The sequence below is a fragment of the Anopheles stephensi genome, chromosome 3, assembly GCF_013141755.1.
Source record: "Anopheles stephensi strain Indian chromosome 3, UCI_ANSTEP_V1.0, whole genome shotgun sequence".
Lineage (NCBI taxonomy): Eukaryota > Metazoa > Arthropoda > Insecta > Diptera > Culicidae > Anopheles > Anopheles stephensi.
This window is the reverse complement of record NC_050203.1, coordinates 54,260,872-54,281,426: the sequence shown is the minus strand read 5'-3', so window position 1 is coordinate 54,281,426 and position 20,555 is coordinate 54,260,872. Positions and strand designations below refer to the sequence as shown.

General features: G+C 43.1%; 1 protein-coding gene across 1 annotated transcript; it reads left to right on the top strand.

Annotated features, from left to right (window-relative positions):
- The first annotated feature begins 15,604 nt into the window (after nucleotides 1-15,604).
- LOC118513349 (cuticle protein CP14.6-like) lies at nucleotides 15,605-18,945 on the top strand. Its single transcript, XM_036058981.1, has 2 exons — nucleotides 15,605-15,768; nucleotides 17,960-18,945. The coding sequence occupies exons 1-2, from the start codon at nucleotides 15,760-15,762 to the stop codon at nucleotides 18,344-18,346; spliced, it is 396 nt and encodes a 131-aa protein (XP_035914874.1). The 5' UTR covers nucleotides 15,605-15,759; the 3' UTR covers nucleotides 18,347-18,945.
- The last annotated feature ends 1,610 nt before the right edge of the window (nucleotides 18,946-20,555 follow it).

The following is a 20,555-nucleotide window of genomic DNA, read 5'->3' as shown; positions in this document are numbered from 1 at the left end:
ACTTACGCAGGACATATTATCCAAATATGGGTAAAATCAAATCGTAGAAAGCCAGCATCGGCAAGCCTCCCGGACTTCGGCCTTTTGCCTTTCGAGTGTGTAATGCCAAAGAAAAAGTTTTGTTTTAATAAGTCTGAGTGTCGGAATAGTTATCGAGGTTCTAATTGTCTTCCTTGAGTAATGAAGTTGTATTTTCTGAGATTAGTTATTTCATTACTTATCTTGTGTAGGAATATGCATTTACTTTAGTTTAGGTTCCTGTATTTCATAACGCCACAACTATACCTGCTTCCCGGGATTCACAAACCTGCCTTAGACTGTTACCAAACGATATAAAATATGAATTGGCATTCTGCGAGGGAGGTCACTTCACAGGATTGGGATACAAATTCCTTCCGAAACGCTCCCTCGTTGCAAGGAATGACGCCATAACTTGAGCCGTGGCAGGATGTAATCCCAAGCAGAAGAATGAACAGAAAGCTGTGTTCAACTTCACCAATCACTAGGGATTCGTATAGATAATCTTGTCGATTTCTTTATTCCTTCTACTACAAGAAATAGAACACAACCCTGGTAACAATATCGTACTCTATCTAAGTAACAAGTAAACCTACCAAAGCGAGAAGGGATGATGATTTTGTCCTCGGGGAAGTAAACACAAAGTCGAAATGGCTGCCTTTGGACTTGTTCTACTTGGCTTAACGACCTGCGTTCATATGCCGACCACATAATGGATTATACAGTTCTTAACAGAGCTATAAGAGTTTTGCATTTGAAATTCTTTTGTTTTTTAAATAAAAGAAAAGCTAAATACATGTTCTAGTAAGTAGTACAGAATAATAAAATAAAAACACTTTGAAACACATTTTGTTCATCAAAGTGTCAAATGATGTATTCGTGTGAAAGAAGTGACACTAACAAACAGGGCTGAACAAAGCAAAAAGTTGCAAATATCGGGCATACATTGCTTTAGATGACTACAGAAACTCGGAAACCTCATGTAAATTGTAAAAAATGTTAACGAATGTTAGAAAAAGGTAGCAATAATTATCTCACTGCCCAAGAAAAAGGTAAGGTAAAATCAAACCATTAACAACTTGTCCTCAGCGCACATTCCATACGACTAAACAAATTGATATTAAAGATAGGAAGATTAACGATCGTACCGTACGCATACATACTTTAGGCCAGCCGACGCGAAAGCATACCAATAAACCTTTCACGCTTTCTTTATGGGACACACTAGAAAATAACCACCTAAACCCGTCCTGGGCACGCAAATTGATTTCAATCGCTGCGAATCACCGCCACCCATATGACCGCTTTCCCTCCATTTTCCCAATGCCCATTCCTCCCGGTTGGTCACTTATGCAATATTGCACCAGATTTTTCTTTCCACTAAGTTTCTGATGATTACTACCGCGGCAAATTGCATTCCTCCAAACAGCGTTTCGGTTTGATTTATGGGATCACCACTGGCTGCAGCACTTAAGACCGTCCCAGGAACGCGAATCCCAATCCTAGCGATCGTGCGATGGTGTGGGATTTGAATAAGAAAACGTGAAGAAGAAACTAAAAACGGTATCCTGCTCCCAAGAATGACTCCAGAATGGTTGGTAACGATATTGAAATTGAAGCATTACACTCCGATCCTCGCTGCCCGCAGGCGTTGCGACAGTATCGCTCATAAATCATACCGTATTGTAATGACGTTTCTGAACTTTCCGGGTGCCGTACGCAGCCCGAGTCGGGGTCGGTGTCGACCGGGCTTTGCAAGGCTTTTTGAGTGACAGATGCGCACTGGATGGACAAACCGACAGACCATGTGGTAATGCCCCCGAGGCATTGTGGTTTGTACCGTATCATTTTCTCTTTTGTCAAACGGTAGGCCCAACGGCGTTCCTGAAGTTCCCTAAGCAAGGAAGAAGTTTGGCGAATAAACATTCCCTAAATAAATAATGCAGACGTCCGTGGGATGAGCTAGAAGCTGGGTGAAAAGATCACCCGGGACGAGAAGAACTCTACATTCATTCTACTTCTGCAGGCAAAAACGTCAATCTGGACAAGTTGCTTCACTTGACATTTCAATCGCCTCACGGCTACACGGATCTTCGGCCAGCACTGTGCAAGCTCAAACGGACGGACAAATGGACACGGTGCAATTAGCTGCCAGCGTCGGGTGGCGATGTCTTGCGATGGTGCACTTTGTTTAAGTTTATGGAAATTGCTTCCTCTAATGTCGCCCGCTGCTCCTTGGCGTGGTGGTGAGCGAGAAGATTTCGCAAGGTCGCCCACCGTACCGGGGCCGGAGTTCGCTCTTTCGATGATCTTTCGATTAGTGGTCCGGCATTTCGGGCGCGACCTTGCGCATCCACTATCGGCGGCGATAGTGGTTCTAATGAGAATTTAATCGGTCCTTCGTAGCTACTGCCCGCGGGAGACGATTTACGCACGCGTCAAATATTTTGATCGTGTGTTTTCCCCTTGCACCGAAATGTAAACGATGAACACTCGCTGGTCAATCGGTTGCTAATTCGTTTCACCTTTGGTACGGCCGGTAGCTAATTCATCTTCATCCAAAAGGCACGATGTTACGATCCCTGTTGATGGCTGACATTTGACGTGAACCCATCCGTCAGCGTGGACAAAGCGCCAGGCTGGTGAAGATGTTGGGCTAACAAACCGATCCAAGCGTCCATTAATCTTCACCCCAACACAGCGCATTGAGCAGTCGAGTAATATACGAGCTGCGAACTGCACGAAGGCGACGACGACCACGATGATGACCGGGTAGTTAATTAAAACAGTTTTCAAGCAAATTTATTAACCAGATGCGGCGCAGTTTTATGACACCCGGCGTGTACTTGCGCCACCGAACGGGTCGGGAGTTTGGCTTTCTCTTTCCTTCCTGCGCCCAACGCCCGGTATGGTAAAGTCAACCGGTTGTCCTGGGTGTCGAAATTTCATGTTCACACGCTTTAAAGTTGTGTCGATCGAACGACATCGTTTATGTCAGCTACCGTGGGGGTCGTAAAGATATTTACTTGGCATGCAATTTGCCTAAACTCGCAAGATCAAGTTCGATCGTCGGACCTATCGACTGGCTTATCGTTTGAATCATTGCACCTCGAGGTATTTTGGTTCAGCCCAATCACTCTGCCGCTTAATCCTGCTCATCTAGAATCGTGTAAAAACCCATATAACCACTTGTTGCCCACATTGCAACATACCATCTGGGCGATTTTTTATGCAAAATTGCTCTATCCGTCCAATCGGATCGGTCCGCCGGCCGGTCGCACTCAAGCACCGGGCCGGGACCGCATATCGTGAAGACGCGATGATGGGGGTGATGGTGATGCAATGCTCAATATTTTCTGGGTAGCTGGGGAGGATCCTCCTCCGGCTCGCTGGCTTGAAAACCACCGCCGCCATTTGGAGCGTTGGCACGCGGCCGATCCTAGATTCGCGTTCTGGCCGGAGCGTGCATCACTCCACCTTGGACGAGTGCGAGTGCGGCCGGGCGCGTAAAATTGACTGACATTTAACGGTTGGCAGCGGAATAATAAACTAATAATTTGTAATCTTACAAACCAGCATCATTGTACCGTTCGGTGGAAAGGAGCCCGATCAACCAACGGAAACGACATCATTAGGAGGCACAGGCAAATTATTCTAAATGCGGTGAACATCAGGCGCACTTGGTGGGGGAGGGGGACGAAGACAACTTTGAAGCGTTTACAAACCGTGCACTGTAACCTTGCTTAAATTTGCATCCAGTGACTAAGAAGAACAGTAAGAGGCTTTTATCGAAGCAGCTTAGATGCACAATTAAAAGTTCCGCCTTCAACAGCGGTGGCCTTTCGATCAATCAAATGTGATCAAACAGACGACTCTAAGTTTATTTTAAGCCACTTGAATTCACACCTGTCCGATAAGCCGCTTGGCACGACGATCGGGTTTGAGCACGAGCTGGCAGTTTGGCAGAGGGTCTCCATAAAGGGACGATAGTGTGGACTACAACCTACCAGTTTTGGGCTGGTGTGACGAATGTTAGGGTTGTCCTGTTTGTGCTATTCTAAGTGCATACCTGTTCACACCGGTTGAAAGCAGCGAACGATTATCGTTCGCGTCAGTTGTCTGTTTAACAGATGCGCGCAGTGTTGAAAACAACTATTTTAAGAGCCACTCTTTGCTTTGCTTGATAGTGAGGTTCTTGGGATTTATGAGATGTAGTTCAGAGAGATAACTAGTTAAAATAATTCTTCTCCTACATTCAGTCTTATTGCTGAGAAGCAATCGACAAGGGAAATAGAAGATGGCTTTACGTCTATTATCCAGTTACTCTTGAAGCTGTAGAGGCATGCCTCGAGAATATATAACATCCAGAACAACCCAAACCAAACATTTATCATTTACCAATCCAGCTGTTCGTAAGTTAGCCAGCAAGCCCGAAACACCTTCAAAGAACTTGTGAATTTGGATGAAATAGGTCAAAGGATCGATCAGAGTGCTTTCACCGCTTATAGCGAACGGACGTGTATCAGATAGCTCCAGTGAAACAAGAAATATTAACAGAGTGATTACAGTCAAACAAAGCCAAAGCTTTTGCTCGGACTACCATGGGCCGGGCCAAAGGATCTTCAACCAAGAGGCTTGCTTCCATGCCTCTTAGTTCGTTCCATAAATCTGTGGTTAGCCATCCCTCAAAATCGGTTAAAACAGCGGATACAAATCCGTTTGGTATTCTGGAATCCATCGCCGATGATGAAATTGAGGTGAACACGCATACGCAACACGTTAAAACGGTTAAATCAACGAAACAACCACCACCAATAACCGTGGCGAGCACCAACGTTGCAGATGTGCACAAAAAAATAATTGCGTCAGGTGTTGTGAGATATACCACCAACGTTACATTCAAAGGAATAGTAGTGCGAACGGATTCCATCGACAATCACAAAAAACTACTGAGCCACTTTAAAAAGATAGGTTTCCACTCTTATCAGCTCGAAGAAGATAAGACAACGAAAATAGTCCTGCTCGGGCTGCTAGACATGCCCATCGAGAATTTACAAAAAATTCTGTTAGAAGAGAAATTAACTCCGGTGGCAATAAAGAAGTTGGCCATGAAGCAGAAGCGTTACGATCAGCAAGCTGCGTACTTGCTACACTTCAGTAAAGGGACGGTGGAACTCAAAGTGCTCCGTACGATTACTGCACTTGACCACCAGAAAGTGAGTTGGAAATATTACTCAAATAAAAACGGCGTAATGCAATGCAAAAATTGCCAGAACTTCGGTCACGGCGGTGACAATTGTTTTAGACAGCCTAAGTGTATCAAATGCGGTGAAACACATACATCTTCGACATGCCCGTTAGCGAAAGAATGTGAGGACGGTATAATACCGACGCACAAGTTAAAGTGTGCGAACTGTGGCGGTAACCACACAGCCAACTACACGGGCTGTCCTAACAGAAAAAAGTTCGAAGCTACGCAGACAAGCCGACGCACTACCACATCTCAAATAAGGCAGGTAACGCTCTCGCATAATAACTTTCCTCTCCTGAATAACCCAAACTCTTCCCAGTCCCAGTACCAAAGAACAGAAAAAACATATAATCCAAACACACGCATTCCCCAGTCGGCATCATACGCAGATGTTACCAATACTGGTCAAAAAGATCTCTTCGGACCAGATGAGCTGGCGCTAATAATTACAGAAACGTTTTCTAATCTTCGAAATTGTTCCTCCAAAGAAGACCAAATCATGGTTGTATTTAAAATAGTTCAAAAATTCTGTTTCCCATGAAATGGCTAGTACAACCAATATGAAAATTTCATACTGGAATGCAAATAGCATTTCAACTAAAAAACTAGACCTACTTAATTTTCTTGACGTTCACTCAATAGATGTTATGGCAATCACAGAAACATTTCTAAAACCTGGTCAGCGTTTTAGCATGCCAAACTACCTAGTTTATAGGTTGGATCGTTTGGACGGACCAAAAGGCGGAGCACTATTACTAGTAAAAAGTAGCATAAAGCATGAGCTGTTGCCTGGTTTTAATCTGGATATAATTGAAGCCATTGGAGTAAAAATATTTGTGAATAGCACTCCTATAACTATAATTTCCGCATACCATCCTGGAGGAAATACTAATATAGATAGCTTCAAAAAAGACATTAAAAAGCTAACTAGTAGAGCCAATAATTATTTCATTTGTGGAGATCTTAACGCAAGGCACAGAATGTGGAACTGCGCATCTGCTAACAAAGCTGGAAAATCCCTATTTGAGGAAATTCAAAAAGGTCAATTTTCTATATGCTTTCCTAATTCTCCTACTTATATTCCATCAAACTCTAACTTCATGCCGTCTACATTAGATGTAGTTTTAACAAACAACAATTTAAACATTTCTGATCCGATCACTCTCTCGGAACTAACTTCCGATCATTTACCGGTTTATTTTCAAATCGAAAACACATCCGCTGTTAATAAACCGGATAAACAAATATATGACTATTCCAAAGCCAATTGGCATTTGTACAAAACAGTTTTGAAAAATAGTATTAACACAAATGAATTGGATCAAAGTATGATGGATCAAACTTCGCAAATTGACGAGTTAATAACTAAAGTTACAGATGCCATTCACGCAGCCCATAATATTGCTGTCCCACGCACAACACCGGGAAAATATAATATTATAATACCTGATAATGTTTTGTCACTCATCAAAATTCGCAATAAATTCAGGAAAAAATGGCAACGACATAGGCATAATTCAACGTTCAAATTGACTTATCTCTGGCTTAAAGCGACCATTCAATCCAAATTGAACATAGTTCGAAACGATGCTTGGTCAAACAATCTTGAAGCAATTAATAACGCACCAAATAATAATAACAATAATAGCAGAATGTGGCAATTAGTTAAAACATTGAAAAATGAACCCAATACTATCCAACCACTTAAAAAGGATGGGCATCTTCTTTTGACCTCAAAAGAGAAATGCGAGGCCATTAAATTACACTTTGAAAATGCACATAAAATAACCAGCCGATTTGTAAGTCCATTAGAAAATAAAGTAAGGACAGCAGTGGACAATTTTCTTCGTACTCACCCAATTCCAGAATTCAACCCTACAAATTTCAAAAAACCTAGCGATATTATCAAAACAATCAGAAACTTGAAAAGTAAAAAATCAACCGGACTAGACCAAATAAATAACAAAATGCTAAAACATCTTCCCAAAAACATAGTCGTTACCTTAAATTTTATAATGAACAGTTCACTTAAGCTGGGGTATTTCCCGAACAGTTGGAAAACGGCAAAAGTAGTTCCCATACCTAAAATAGGAAAAGATCTCAGTATTGCCTCAAATTATCGACCAATAAGTTTACTTAGCTGCCTAGGAAAACTATTTGAAAAAATCATTTCTACGAAACTACGAACACATGTCGAAAGACTTAACATAATACCAAAAGCTCAATACGGATTTCAACCTGGTTTATCTACAACCCATCAACTAGATAGACTGAAAACTAACATAGTAAATAATAGAAGTTTAAAAAAATCTACAGGTCTCGTACTGCTCGACACTGAAAAGGCTTTTGATACCATTTGGTTCAACGGATTGACTGCCAAACTTATAAAACTCCAGTTTCCCAACTATTTAATCCACATAATAAGAAGTTTCATTACAAATAGGAAAAATAAAGTATTCATTCACTCCGCCAGTTCACAATCATACACCCCCTGTGCCGGGGTTCCACAGGGAAGCGTTATTTCTCCACTTTTATTTAATATATACATTTCCGATATTCCAAAAATGAAAAATTGTCAGCAATATCTCTATGCCGACGACGTCGCCATAGCAGCATCCGGAAAAAGATCCAATACAATAATTAACACTTTGAATTCCGCTCTTAAAACATACACTAGTTACTGTCAAAAATGGAAATTAAAAATCAACAATAGTAAAACTGAAGCCATCTTTTTCACTCGATTTACGTGTACAAAAAAAATACCCAACAGACAAGTACAGATATCCAATACAAACATCCCCTGGAAACAATCTGTGAGATATCTTGGAATGACTTTTGACAAAAGAATAACTTTCAAAGCACATATTGATTCCACAATTATAAAATGCACAAAAGTTTTTCGTAGCTTGTATAGCTTACTAAACAGAAAATCCAGGTTAAATCTATACAATAAGCTCCTGTTATATGCTACAGTAATACGGCCTAATATTACCTATGCTTCTCCAGTATGGGATTCCTGCGCCAAAACACACAAACTTAGACTACAAAGAATTCAAAACAAGTGTCTGAAAAATATTTTAAATGTGCCACCTTGGTTCAGAACTAAAACACTGCATAGAATTTGTCAAATTCCTACCATTGCTGAATTTAACAGTAAATTAGTTTATAATTACAAAGTAAGATGCCGAAACAACAATCTAAATATACATCATGCGTAATTTTTTTTTTCCTCTTCCAATCCTATTCATGATTCCAAAACTTCCATGAACCACTAACAATCCCAATTTTCTTAATCCCAAAACTTCCCTTTAGTTATTGAGAGCGTTAAAGCGATTTGAATGTTTAATGAATCATTATTTTGAAGTAAGAATAAGTCTGTAAAATTATTTAATAAGTAGGATTAAGTTTAAAATATTTTTTTTTCTTTCGTATTATGAAGTAGGTTTTACCGAATTTTTTCCTACTCCCAAATTTAAATCTGCACTTTGATCAAATAGCATTTAAACTGGCAAAGCCAAACTATGTTTTAAAATTAGTGAGGAAAAATTTAAATTATTGAACCCACTATCAACAATATCTCAACAACTATTGTAAACAAATTTAAATTGAAATACATGAAGAATATACTACTACTCAAAGGATCGAGCAAGCAGCACAAAACTTTGAGGTGGAGATTAACGAGGACAAATCCAAATTAGTGGTAGCACCAGCGACCCTTCTAACAAACACTGAGGATGATAATGAAAAAGGCGATGACATATGTAAATTCGTCCAAAATTTAACCTATCAGGAGTTTAAAGTAAGAATCGAAAATTACGTGACGCGACGGTCGAAGCATGGATTGTATAGAACATTTATAGTGTCAGAACTCATATGCGCCTCTGTAACATAAACTCTGCCCAAAGAGGACGAAACCCTCTGAGCGGCGTTTGAGAGGAAGATACATTAATGCGTCCGATAAAAGGGCGTGATTTTCAATTGGCAGACGAAACGCTAGACCAGCGGTATCGAGGACATCGGCAGCATGCCTTCAGAAAGTAGCAGGCCCCTAACACATTGAATCTGCTGACTGGACCAGAGACAGAGGCCATCATATGAGGTCTCTTATGTACTTCAAGGCACTCTACAAAATCGAGGACCCCTTGAAAGCTCCTGGCCCGAAGCATTCGTTAAGTCTACTCACGTCTCGAAAGTAGATAAGGGTGGGTCGATCCAGGAGCTCGGATCAATCCAACGAACTCATTGCACCCATAGGTCGACCCGAACCTACGGGATGACCCGAACTTCTCGCTTCGCAGAGCAGAGTGAAAAGATTCTTATGACCCATCACTACGCTGAAGGTCTCGGTCTGCCATTTTTGGCTTTCTGTGACTTGAATTTATCTAGAGCCTTTAGCTGGATAGTCATTCCTGCGAACCGGTGGCTTGATACGGGTAGGATTCTACCCAATATCCCCGCGATAGTAACAAAATTCACAATATTATTCTCGTTGGTGAACAGCCTCAGATTCAATCAATCTTAACTAGGACCAATTCTGAGGAATCATTAAAAGATAATATCAAAGCTACTCAACCATTTGTCAATCTTTACTGGGAACCTACGACTGAGGACCTACCGGTAATCAAGAAAAAGAATTATTCAAAATAAGTGTCACTTCAGCTTCCAATAAGGACGGAATTTAATGCAATCGTTGGACAGCGTTAAGTGCTGCATGGTGCACTGGGGTACATATAAAGCTGTATTAGTCATGAGGATGCACTCACCTTCAACCCCTAATCTCCGTTGATACGACCTAGAAGCAAAGCTCACCCCTTCTCTGTAGATCGACACCTTGATCTCGCTTGATGTTACATACCAGACCCAACCCTGCATGATAAGTCCTCCTGGATGACGTTAAACCGTTCTAATAAAATGTTAGAAATATGTTTCATACACGTGTCCTACCGATTGACCAAAACGATCATCATCGCCATCCGCGATCGCACTCTGTGGATATTAGCATACGAAGTCAATTTATTACGAGGATGAAGCTTACTTTTCTGAGAAGTAACTCCGTAATGATATGTGGGAAAATGATCCACACTGGCTGACGTAACGACGTTAAAACGGAACTGTTGGGGTACACAGCGACGCATCCGTACGGGATGAAGTGATACTTGAAGGCGTTGACTGTGATACCCCAAGCAGACGGATGCGTGACATAGTAGGATGAGCCGTCGAACAAAGCGCGGAACCTGTCAACGAGTGCATCTAAATCACAGCGCGGTATGCAAAAGGCCACCCCAATTTGTGGCTCTTATCGGCGGGCCACATCGCCAGTCGAACGACGTGCATTAAGACAGACGACATGGAGAAACACATTTTAGGAAGTCTGCTCCAAAGAGCTGACATGATGAATGGCCAATTAGAATACACACCCGACCCATTAATAACTCGCTTCCAAAGCGCAACCCACGATGATCGTGAGCACAGCTTTATTGGATTTCACCATCCTCACGGACCGAGGGAAGAAGCGGATTACGATTTCCACCCGAAGAACAATTCAATTTAATTAGTTCACTCACACAGTTCGAGTCACTTTCTTTCGCCGCCATTTTTTCACAGCTTTTAACGAGAGTGTCACGAGTTTACCATTCCAACCGGTTGCAAATTATTGGACCGCGATACAGACCCGATTGGTTCGCTAGGGGGGGTGAAGATTAACTCGCCCGACCAGGGGTAACCTTTTCTCCTTCGACATTGATAGGGTTTTGGACTATTAATTTAAATTATGATAGCTTCAGCATTCGGCCCATGGCACGCTTATCCCCCGGGCGGCGTATATCGCTCCTCACCGCACTCCCCCGAACCCGCAGCAACCGATGATGACTTAAATGTCGAAAACAGAAGGATGAGTTACTACTTTGTAGCACACAAGCTCGTGTACTGAGCGTGTACTGAATGCGTGGGAAACGCTATCTGATCTAGGGTGGGATGACGCTTGTTCTAGTACGGTGCAGTAGCATACGGTGTTAGTATGCTTAGCAATATTATTAATAGTACTTCTACTACTACTACTACTACTAATACCCATACGACTCATCATTCAAATTGGTTGCATAGTCGTGTGCTGCAAAATCGTAGGCGGTCTACGAGACCAGGAATGCGGACACTCGTAAACATCCGGTTTAATTGAGGTTATGTCAAAACGGTGTTTGAAGATAAGTTATTCCTCGCCGGCAGTGTATCGCCGCTTCTCCGCAAGGAGAACGGTAGTACGCAATTTATTTGAATAGTGTGATTGATGAAGCTAGAATGCAACCGTGCGTAGCGAAGGAAAAGGAAAGGATCCATGAAAATAAAAGCGGTCCAGATTAAATAAGAGCAAGAGGTGTCTGGAATGATCTCCGTCTGCCGCAGTAGCTGCTTCTTTGTAAAAAACGGGAATGGTAACAGTAACAGAGGTTTGCCGTTACTAGGGATAAACATATCAAACGAGACACATACAAAGTATCAAGTGAAGGGGTGAATTGAAGCTCTCTAAAATTTAAATAACCTCTAATACTGATTGCAATAAGGTAAATGAATAAAAGGAAGATCTTAGGAGATCTACGATTAAGGAGCTCTCCTAAATGAGTAGATAAGAAGACAGTAAGGCTGATATTTGCTATCTGAAAGTTATGCTCAAATCATGAATTTTTTTTTTTAGATATTCTTCATATTCAAGCAAATCATATTCCTGGTTATTTGTATTGCCTGCCGTATCTTACATATGGCGACAATTTTAAGGTCAAAATTAAATTAACAACAACTGGCGCAGTAACACATCGATCACGAACGATTTAATGTTTGCTATGCCATTTTGAGATTCACGATGACGAATTGTGCGTTTACGCTGGCAATGTGACAGTTCGTGAAAACATTCAGGAGCTTTACGATATCCGAGTGGCTGTGTTAACCCTGTATTTATTTAATTCCATAGGAACTAGAACTTGCTTCGTGTCCCTCTGTAACAAGTAAATTTAAAAGGAACACTACACTAGAAAGGTTTTCGTCAACGATCAAATCAACGATCAACGATCAACGAAAATGACACCTACATACCTTTCCACAGGTAGATTGAACGTTCTTCTTCTTAATCATACTTGGCACTAACACTTCGAAAATAGCAGACTGACCGTTGCCGGTATTCTACGACTTGAATACAGTGTACGGAGAGATGATCTTGGATGTGATTTGATCACCGGTCCTGCCGTGTAGAGCCGGGCCACCCAATTTTTTTTTCAAAATATAAAGTCTGATGACAAAACCAGGCACTACATAGAGAGCGGAATCTTAATAAAAAGCATTTCATTGATTTACGGATCATAAAACATGACTTGATCCTGCACGCTCAGTTCTTTATGTGTTTGCCTAACTCGTTTGCCTTGCATCGTAGGGTCTTAGGCTAGTCTTACTGAATTAAAAAAGGCAAACACAATCATTGGTTTCCTATATTGTCAGCATCCGAATATCTTGTATAAACATTAGAATCGTGAATACTTAATCACAGCGTTCTTTAATTTTATTGTGCCCAAGACGAAATAGAGTTGATAGATAACTCAAACCCCGAGTTACGCAAGTTAAAGTTCTTCTCCTTTGGTGCTAAAACCTCGAAAAGTCTTAGCCTGCCGTTGCTGGCTTCCAGTGATTTGAATTTAGCCTTAGCTGGATAGTCAGGCCTGCGTAAAGGAGAGGATTTGGACTGGATAGGATTTTATCCCCGGCCAATTTTTTTATTTTTAAGACCGGAACCACTCTAGCACCGGTTCGCCCCAGTTTGATTAAATACCAAATTAAGCCCCATGTTATTTGTAACATCGCCTTTATAAACACTCAATAAGAAAATATCCCTTTTCCTACATAAAAGAGAAAGATTTGAATATTGTGAATTTACTTTATATTCGGCTGAGGACTACGATTGCTGTCTCGATCGATAGCATATTTTTATTACTGATCGTATATCCCGCTAGGAATATCCCGGAGTTGCGACAGGCTTTGGAACAGCCAATACTCAACCGAACTATCAACAGTGTCCTCTAATGTCCTTCAACACCGGCAGGGTCATATATACTCCTGATTGAACATCTTCCTCTTGTTTTCGAATGAAACTGACAGACCACAACAATACATTTTTCTCAAGCTTTGACCGTCAAAAGCTTGTTTGAAAAATTAAAATCTTTTAATTGAATTCAATATCATAACAACCTCACGTCGTTAGTGTCGTTTGTTCTTTCTTTGAATCCAAGATGGGATCGATCTCTTATCTTAACATCATTACATTACCTTCCAAACTGTTTGACTCGTCTGAGACTGCGACTGTAAACCATAGACGATAATTGAATGGTTAGTAATGAGCCATCGAAATGCGTAGCTGTGGCCATTGGCGGATGGTCATAATTATTAGTAGACAAATAATCACCCAGAATCAGTTGTCATACCCTGCATTATCACTAACAAAGCCAACAAACGCTTAGCTTGCGATGATCTATTTCAATACACTTGTTTTTCACAGCATTCAATGTCGTAGTTGGTGACCCGCACACCAAGCCATCTCGCAACAAGCGAAAAACTCTGCTCTCAGCACAAAGTAATTACAGTTTCGCGTGTGTCCCAAGGCGGATGCGTCAACCGACCGACCGTGTCTCGGACGCCGAAAAGAAGCCCCCAAAACCAAGCCACACCGGTCGTCGTTCGCTGTGGCTTGCCCGGGATTAAAATGCTATTTCAATACCGCGGGCGTCAGATCGCGTTCTCGATCGCGATCGCTGCATGCCACCTGCCAAATAATGGATGATTAATTACGGTAGCATCGTTTCTCCTTCCTTGTTTCCTGCGCGTTTCCAGCCAAAAAGGTCCCACCACTGTCATCTCGCCATGTGTAATTAGAACGACATTTGCGGGTGGCCGGTGCGATAAGTTCGTCTGCTTTTCATGCGCCGCGTGTTGCTGGGTCGGCTTCAAAAACTCCCATCGCTTTTGCGCGTTTGACTCCCTCCGCCAGGGGTCCCCCCCCCCCCTTTCCCGAGCGCGAGCTTTGTTCGATCTAATCTTCTGACCACGGCGTGGCGGCGAAAACCTTGAAAACTGCCTCTAGCCACCATTCAACTGATCGGATCGCCAAAGCAACCCGACGACGAAGCCACGGAACGCGTCACAGTTTTGGTCACCGAGTGACCTTTCTGTGGGGACCTGTTGCCGTCTCCTACTGCCGTCTGTCCTGGGGTCTGTCTTCTGCCAGCTGGGCTATTTTCCGGGACTGTACGACTGTGCAAATAAAGCGCAACGCATCTTGGGAATTGAGCAGATATGAAGCGTGTGACATGTGTTTTTTAGCAAGCTTCGAGCGCTCGCGGAGGAAATGTCCGAAATTGACCAGCGTGAAGTAACCGTCCCGCGACTCCTCCCGCTCCACCCGACTGGCGTGTGATTTCTCATTAATCGTAACACATAGCCCGGGTTTGCTTATGTAAGACGGCACAAGCTGAAGAGCAAAAGCCTAGTTCGGTATGGGGTCATCTAATTAAAGTTCTTGCCTGACTCGCTCGAACACTGGTTTGAGTGCTTACCGCCAGCATTATCATCAACATCAAACCGCCCCGAACTGGGGGAGGCTTTTACCAGTGGCACTGCGCTTAGGTTACGTGGGTCTCGAAATCTTCGGCCAACGGGGAAGATCCGAAACCTTTGAAAAGTATCCCTTCCCCGAAAGGCTTGGGTAGGTTAGGAACCTGCGCCACTCGCTCACTTACTCGCTCACTCACGGATCGCCCTCAAAGTGCAAGAAATATTATGATCCCTCCGACACGGCCTTTCGATGCGGCATCGCAAACGTTGCCACCCCGAATGCACTCCAGTATCGCCGAGTGTGATTGGCTGCCGGCAGGGAATGGCGGCGAACCAGGTATCGCAGGTTCCTTGCTTTAGACGAGTGCATCACAGTGAAGCGGCGGGAAGCTACTAGCACTTGCACGTTGCCAGTGTGTTTATGTGAGCGGGTTTACGGATTCACACCGCCGTGTGGGGGGGGGGGGGGTGCACAGAATCGTCCAGCGGGGCAGGAAGGCAAGAACAAGCGCGCCCGTGTGTGTGTGTATGAGTCGGTATTAGATGGCGGGCGACAGGGGGGTGTCCCCCATCGTGGTGCGGACTCTAGTGGGCCGCATTTAATAATAATCATATTCTTTTTTTTTCCTGCGCTCTTGTACAACAACCACTCTCGCTCTCGCACGAGTCTAGCTGGCTGTGTGCAGAGTCTTCAGGAGGGAGTAGAAAGAAAATTGAAGTCACCGATTCGAGTATAAATTCGCATCGGGTGACCCATCATCGGTATCATACCGCAGCCAAGCATCCAGCGTGCAGCATCGATCGCATCACAGTGCAGTCCCTTTTCGGCAAAACCAAGTTCCAACCGGCAGGATAACCGTAGTGTCTTCGCTTCCGTCAGTGAAAAGAAACAATACTAAACAACCATGAAATTCGTAAGTGTTACGCCGGGGTGCGAGCGAAATTGGGGGCGATCAGTATCAGCCAAATGCGCGATTGTGGTCGAACATTTGGGACAAGGAGTCGAAGGAGTGTGTGCGTGTGTGTGTGTGTGTGTGTGTGTGTGATTCCTGAAACTCCCGAAGGACATTACTGGGCTGTGAACACGTGATACGACTATTCAGAGTGAATACCTAAGTGTATAGGAAATATTCTATAAACACTTAACACAACGTGTTAAGTACAGGCGAAAGCTAAAGAGCAGATTTGTGACAATATTGTTTAATACAAAAGTATAAGTACAGATAAATATTAGCTTTACTTTGGTACTTCAGAAGGTTCCATTGCTTGGTTTAGTGGATTGGCTTCTCATAGAAACACATGAGAATCCCATCTTCTTCTTCTTCTTGGCTCAATGACCTTTTAGGTCAACGCTGGCCGCCTAATGGCTTAACACGTAGTTGGATAGTCAGTCCTCACACTACGGGGCGCACGACTTGGATGGGATTTGAACCCCGGTCCAGCTGTATGAAGACTATCGCCACTATTGCTTTTACCACTGGACCACCACACGTCTCATCATGTGGTATAAAAACTCTAGTGAACAATCATCATGACCTAGTAAATCGCTAGAAAAAAAAAGTCTAGAAGACACTCTAAACGTACCAGTCTACGGGGAACCATACCATACAAATTAACAATTTTTTATAAATAGACGAATTTTAAAGAAAACAATTTTAACAAAAATTCTCAATTTTTTATGTGAAATTATCAAACTTTTTGAGATAGTCGTTCGAAGAAGAGTTAAACTTTTTTTCTTTCGTATTATTAGTAATTGTGGGAGAGTTTGTTATCTTTCATGAAATACTTCTTGCTCTAATGCTTCTGGCTTACTTAACGTTTCTGCCTGCGATGGTACGGTTTAGGTGGGATTTAATACCGGTCTTACACCGCGAAAGACAGACGCTATTACACGTATTACACACCCAAGATTCCCAAGATTAATAGGATACCAAGTCTATAGCTTAGATCTCCTGCAACCTTGTGCATATCGCAACATTCTTCTCTAGAGGTCTTCTAGACTCTAGGTTCTAGACTCTAGAAGTCTTGGGCCTGTCCAACATTCTTCCTGACTTCCTTGACTCAAATTACCCGTAGGTGATTCCTCAGCATTAGCTCAGCTGTGAGATTGCATCGGATAGGATTCGATACCGGTCGCTTCAGCTTAGCAACTAGCGTCAATTCACTTCGCCACCTTAAGGTTTTGTGTGGGTCTATCGAATTAATATTTAAAAATTACTTATTAAATGATTTAAAAACTTCGCACTGGAAGATTCACTCTGCTTGCATGAATCACCCTCCAAACGACACTCTCAATCATCGGTCAATAAAAAATAATTGCCCGTTTTATTGAGGTCATAATGATAGCCGCCTGGAAGGCGGACGACACGGAACTGTCGGGCGCGTTTCCCACCTAACAGCAATCCCAAACCGTGCGAATTAACTGCAATCTAACGAGCTCCGTTTCACGTTTCACGGCATCACCAGCACTACCGCCTGCAGGAAATCAATCACCCGGATCGCCCGATCTGATTGTCCTGGTGGGCAAATTTGCTTCGCATTTGTACCGTATGTCGGCTGCTGCTAATCGTTCAATTACTGCCAACTTCACTCATCCCAGCGCACGCTCATAAACCATCCGATGGATCAACCGATCGACCGATCGCTCGATCCCCGGTACGATTGACGGCCGGGTGGGTTGGTTGAAAAGCAACCGATGCTCCCGATACTGGATGCTGGTGAGCTTTGCCCCAGCCCTATCGGGGAACCAGAAGCGGTTGCAGCAACGGATTTGCGTTGCGCGTTACGTTGCGTTCAACTCCCCCGATGCCGATTGACATTCGCGCTACCGCTCTAACTCAGCGCACACTATCTGACACATAAAATCTGTCAATTTATTGTGTATGGAAATTGCGCAAAGACGCTGCAAAGCAGTGGTGCATGTGGCGGGGAACAGTGGGCATTAGGGCCGTGTGCAGGCCAAACGGCCAGCAACTGTTTGCAACATCATGCAACAATGAAATGATCGCATTCCCGGAGGGTGCCATAAAGCTTAGCATCCATCAAATTATGGTTCGCATACTAACGCCCCTTACCTATTGGCATGGTTTTGCATGTACTCCACAGGTCGTACTACTCGTTGCCGCACTCGTTGCCGCTAGCTCTGCCCAGATTCGCCCACTGCCCAACCCGCTCCGGAATCCGGCGGTGTACGGTGGTCCCGAGGCGAGCGCCGTCATCCTGAACCAGGTGTACGAACCCAACCCGGACGGTTCGTACATCTATAGCTACGAGACGAGCAACGGCATCCGGGCCGAGCAGCGTGGCTTCCTGAAGAACCCGGGAACGCCCGGCGAGGCACAGGTCATGCAGGGTTCGTACTCGTACACCGGTCCGGACGGTGTCGTCTACACGATCAACTACATCGCCGACGAGAACGGATACCGTGCCGAGGGTGCCCACATCCCGTCCGCGCCCCGATACAACGCTCCCCGCTACCCTGGACAGTTCTAGTAGGTGGTCAGCCCAGATGACCCGGTTTGCGGGGGCAGGACGAGGACGCGCAAGACTGCGGGGAAATGATATTTATTAGCTAAAAGATCGAGCTGCTAAAGATCACTGCTACCCTTCGGTACCAACGCCGTAATGATACGATGCCCATCCTCAATTCTTCATCTCCCATCCTGCCGCTCCACACCGTTCGAGGACCAAAAAACCATTTCCATACTGACTACGGTCACTTGAGCGGATTCACCACCACCATCGACAGCCATTAGCAGCGGACCCGTGCGCAGTCCACTGTGGTGATTGGTAGTACCTCTGCGTCCCCCCAAAACACGGTGCAACCATTGGACGGTGTGACATCGAAGACATTTAGCCCTGCCGACGGACGGACGGACGGACGGACGGACCGATCGCTAATGATGGCCGATCGCATCCAAAGCACTTTTGTAAAATAACTTTATACCCATCCCGCTTGACCGGCCGCCCGCTGGCCAGTATACTCATTCGTTTTATGCATCCATCGGTTTGCTCATGCAGTGGAATATTTGTATTACGTACCGATTTTAATAAATCACGCAACAGCCTTCACAAAACAGGCCACACCGAAACCACAGTCCGTGCACAAGCGTGCGAAGGGTGCGTTGGTGGATAATCTCTGAAGAAAGAACACTTTGTCGCCGGTGCGCTGTTTGCTTTAATGCCATTAGATATTGACTATAATTGTCTGATGGCTGGCTCGCTTCACTGTACTTTATTGCATTGTATGATACTGTTGACGGCAGAAGAAATTACTAATGACAACATTCTCATCCTTACTTATGGGCTTGTCCTCCTCAAATGTAAATTAAAGACTCAACTTTCCGGGTTCCTTTCTGAATCTTCTCTTTCGAACACACTGCGTCTACAAAGGAAGGTTACACCTCTGACCGGTAATAGCCGAATCTGTGTTCTGCTCTGCTACTGCTTTCTATAGTCGCAGCAATATTTTTTGGTTTTGATTTTTGAAAGCTACATGGAAATTTGACACCTTGAAAAATCAAGATTTTTTAATAAATAAGTATAAGTTTATTAAATTATTCTTACATAACACTACAGTTCAACTTTTCTCTCTTCTTCTTTCTTGGCCTACTCCTATGGAGCTCGTCTAAGAGACAAGGCCTGGCCTGACAGTTCACCTAAGCAGACCTAATCTTTAAAACACTTATTTTAAATTTTGAGCTTTGATTATTATTATTTATTTAACTTTTTATATAATTATTAATCTTATTCCAAACACTGGTCAAAACAGCTTACCAATTAAATGTTGAAAATGACATTTAATTAAAAGCAGTTGCAACAGCTGAGTTTATCGCAAGGGGAAGCTTTATGAATTGTTGATGATGATGATTAGTCCCACTTTTGACCCCAACACAGGTTTTTGAAGGACGGAATTATCTTTAAAATATTTTTCTTGCTCCGATATTTTAAGCTTAAAAGTAAAAGTACCGAGTAAGTGGTGGAGAAGAGATAAAGCTGCTTAAGAGACTTGTTTAGGCGCAAGAGTGATCTTAAATACTATAAATTAGGTCTAAGGACTTAAATTTTGGGCATTTTTAATTTTATTAAAATAATATTATTACTCATTTACTTATTCAAGATCCAGCCATTAGCCTGTAAATGATGATGGTGGAGATGATGATCTCCCTCGAACACTACCGTAGGTTCGAGATGGTCTAAACTATCTTGAAGATATTTGTTTAAACTCTACTTAAATGTGATTTGATGTGTTGTGAATTTAATGTGTTTTACACTGATTCTGTAAATTTTTCATTCATGTATTCATGGACAGCCTGGCCGTAGTACTATATTTTTGTAAATTCAATATCAACGAATGGATGTTTGAGGACTTCAGATCAACTGGAACCTCACGGCTAGAGTTCACCTCTAGCCTGCCGGGCCAGTGTCAGTATTTAGTCTAACCCTAAGTTCATGTATCGCGCGCGTGACTGGATGCTTTGGAGACTCATTCTGATACTTTTTTCTAATTATTACTCACTTAATTATTACTGTAAAAAACTATTAAAAAAGCTTCATCATCTTCAGAAATGATATTAAGGAAATGAAAATGGCCTTTCAAGCGGCACGATGCTTGAAGCTGACCAGCCTCCCATACATCAAAAGTGATTATGATAAGAGGACTACAATCTTCTTCAAAGTATATACAAACTATGAAGAGAGA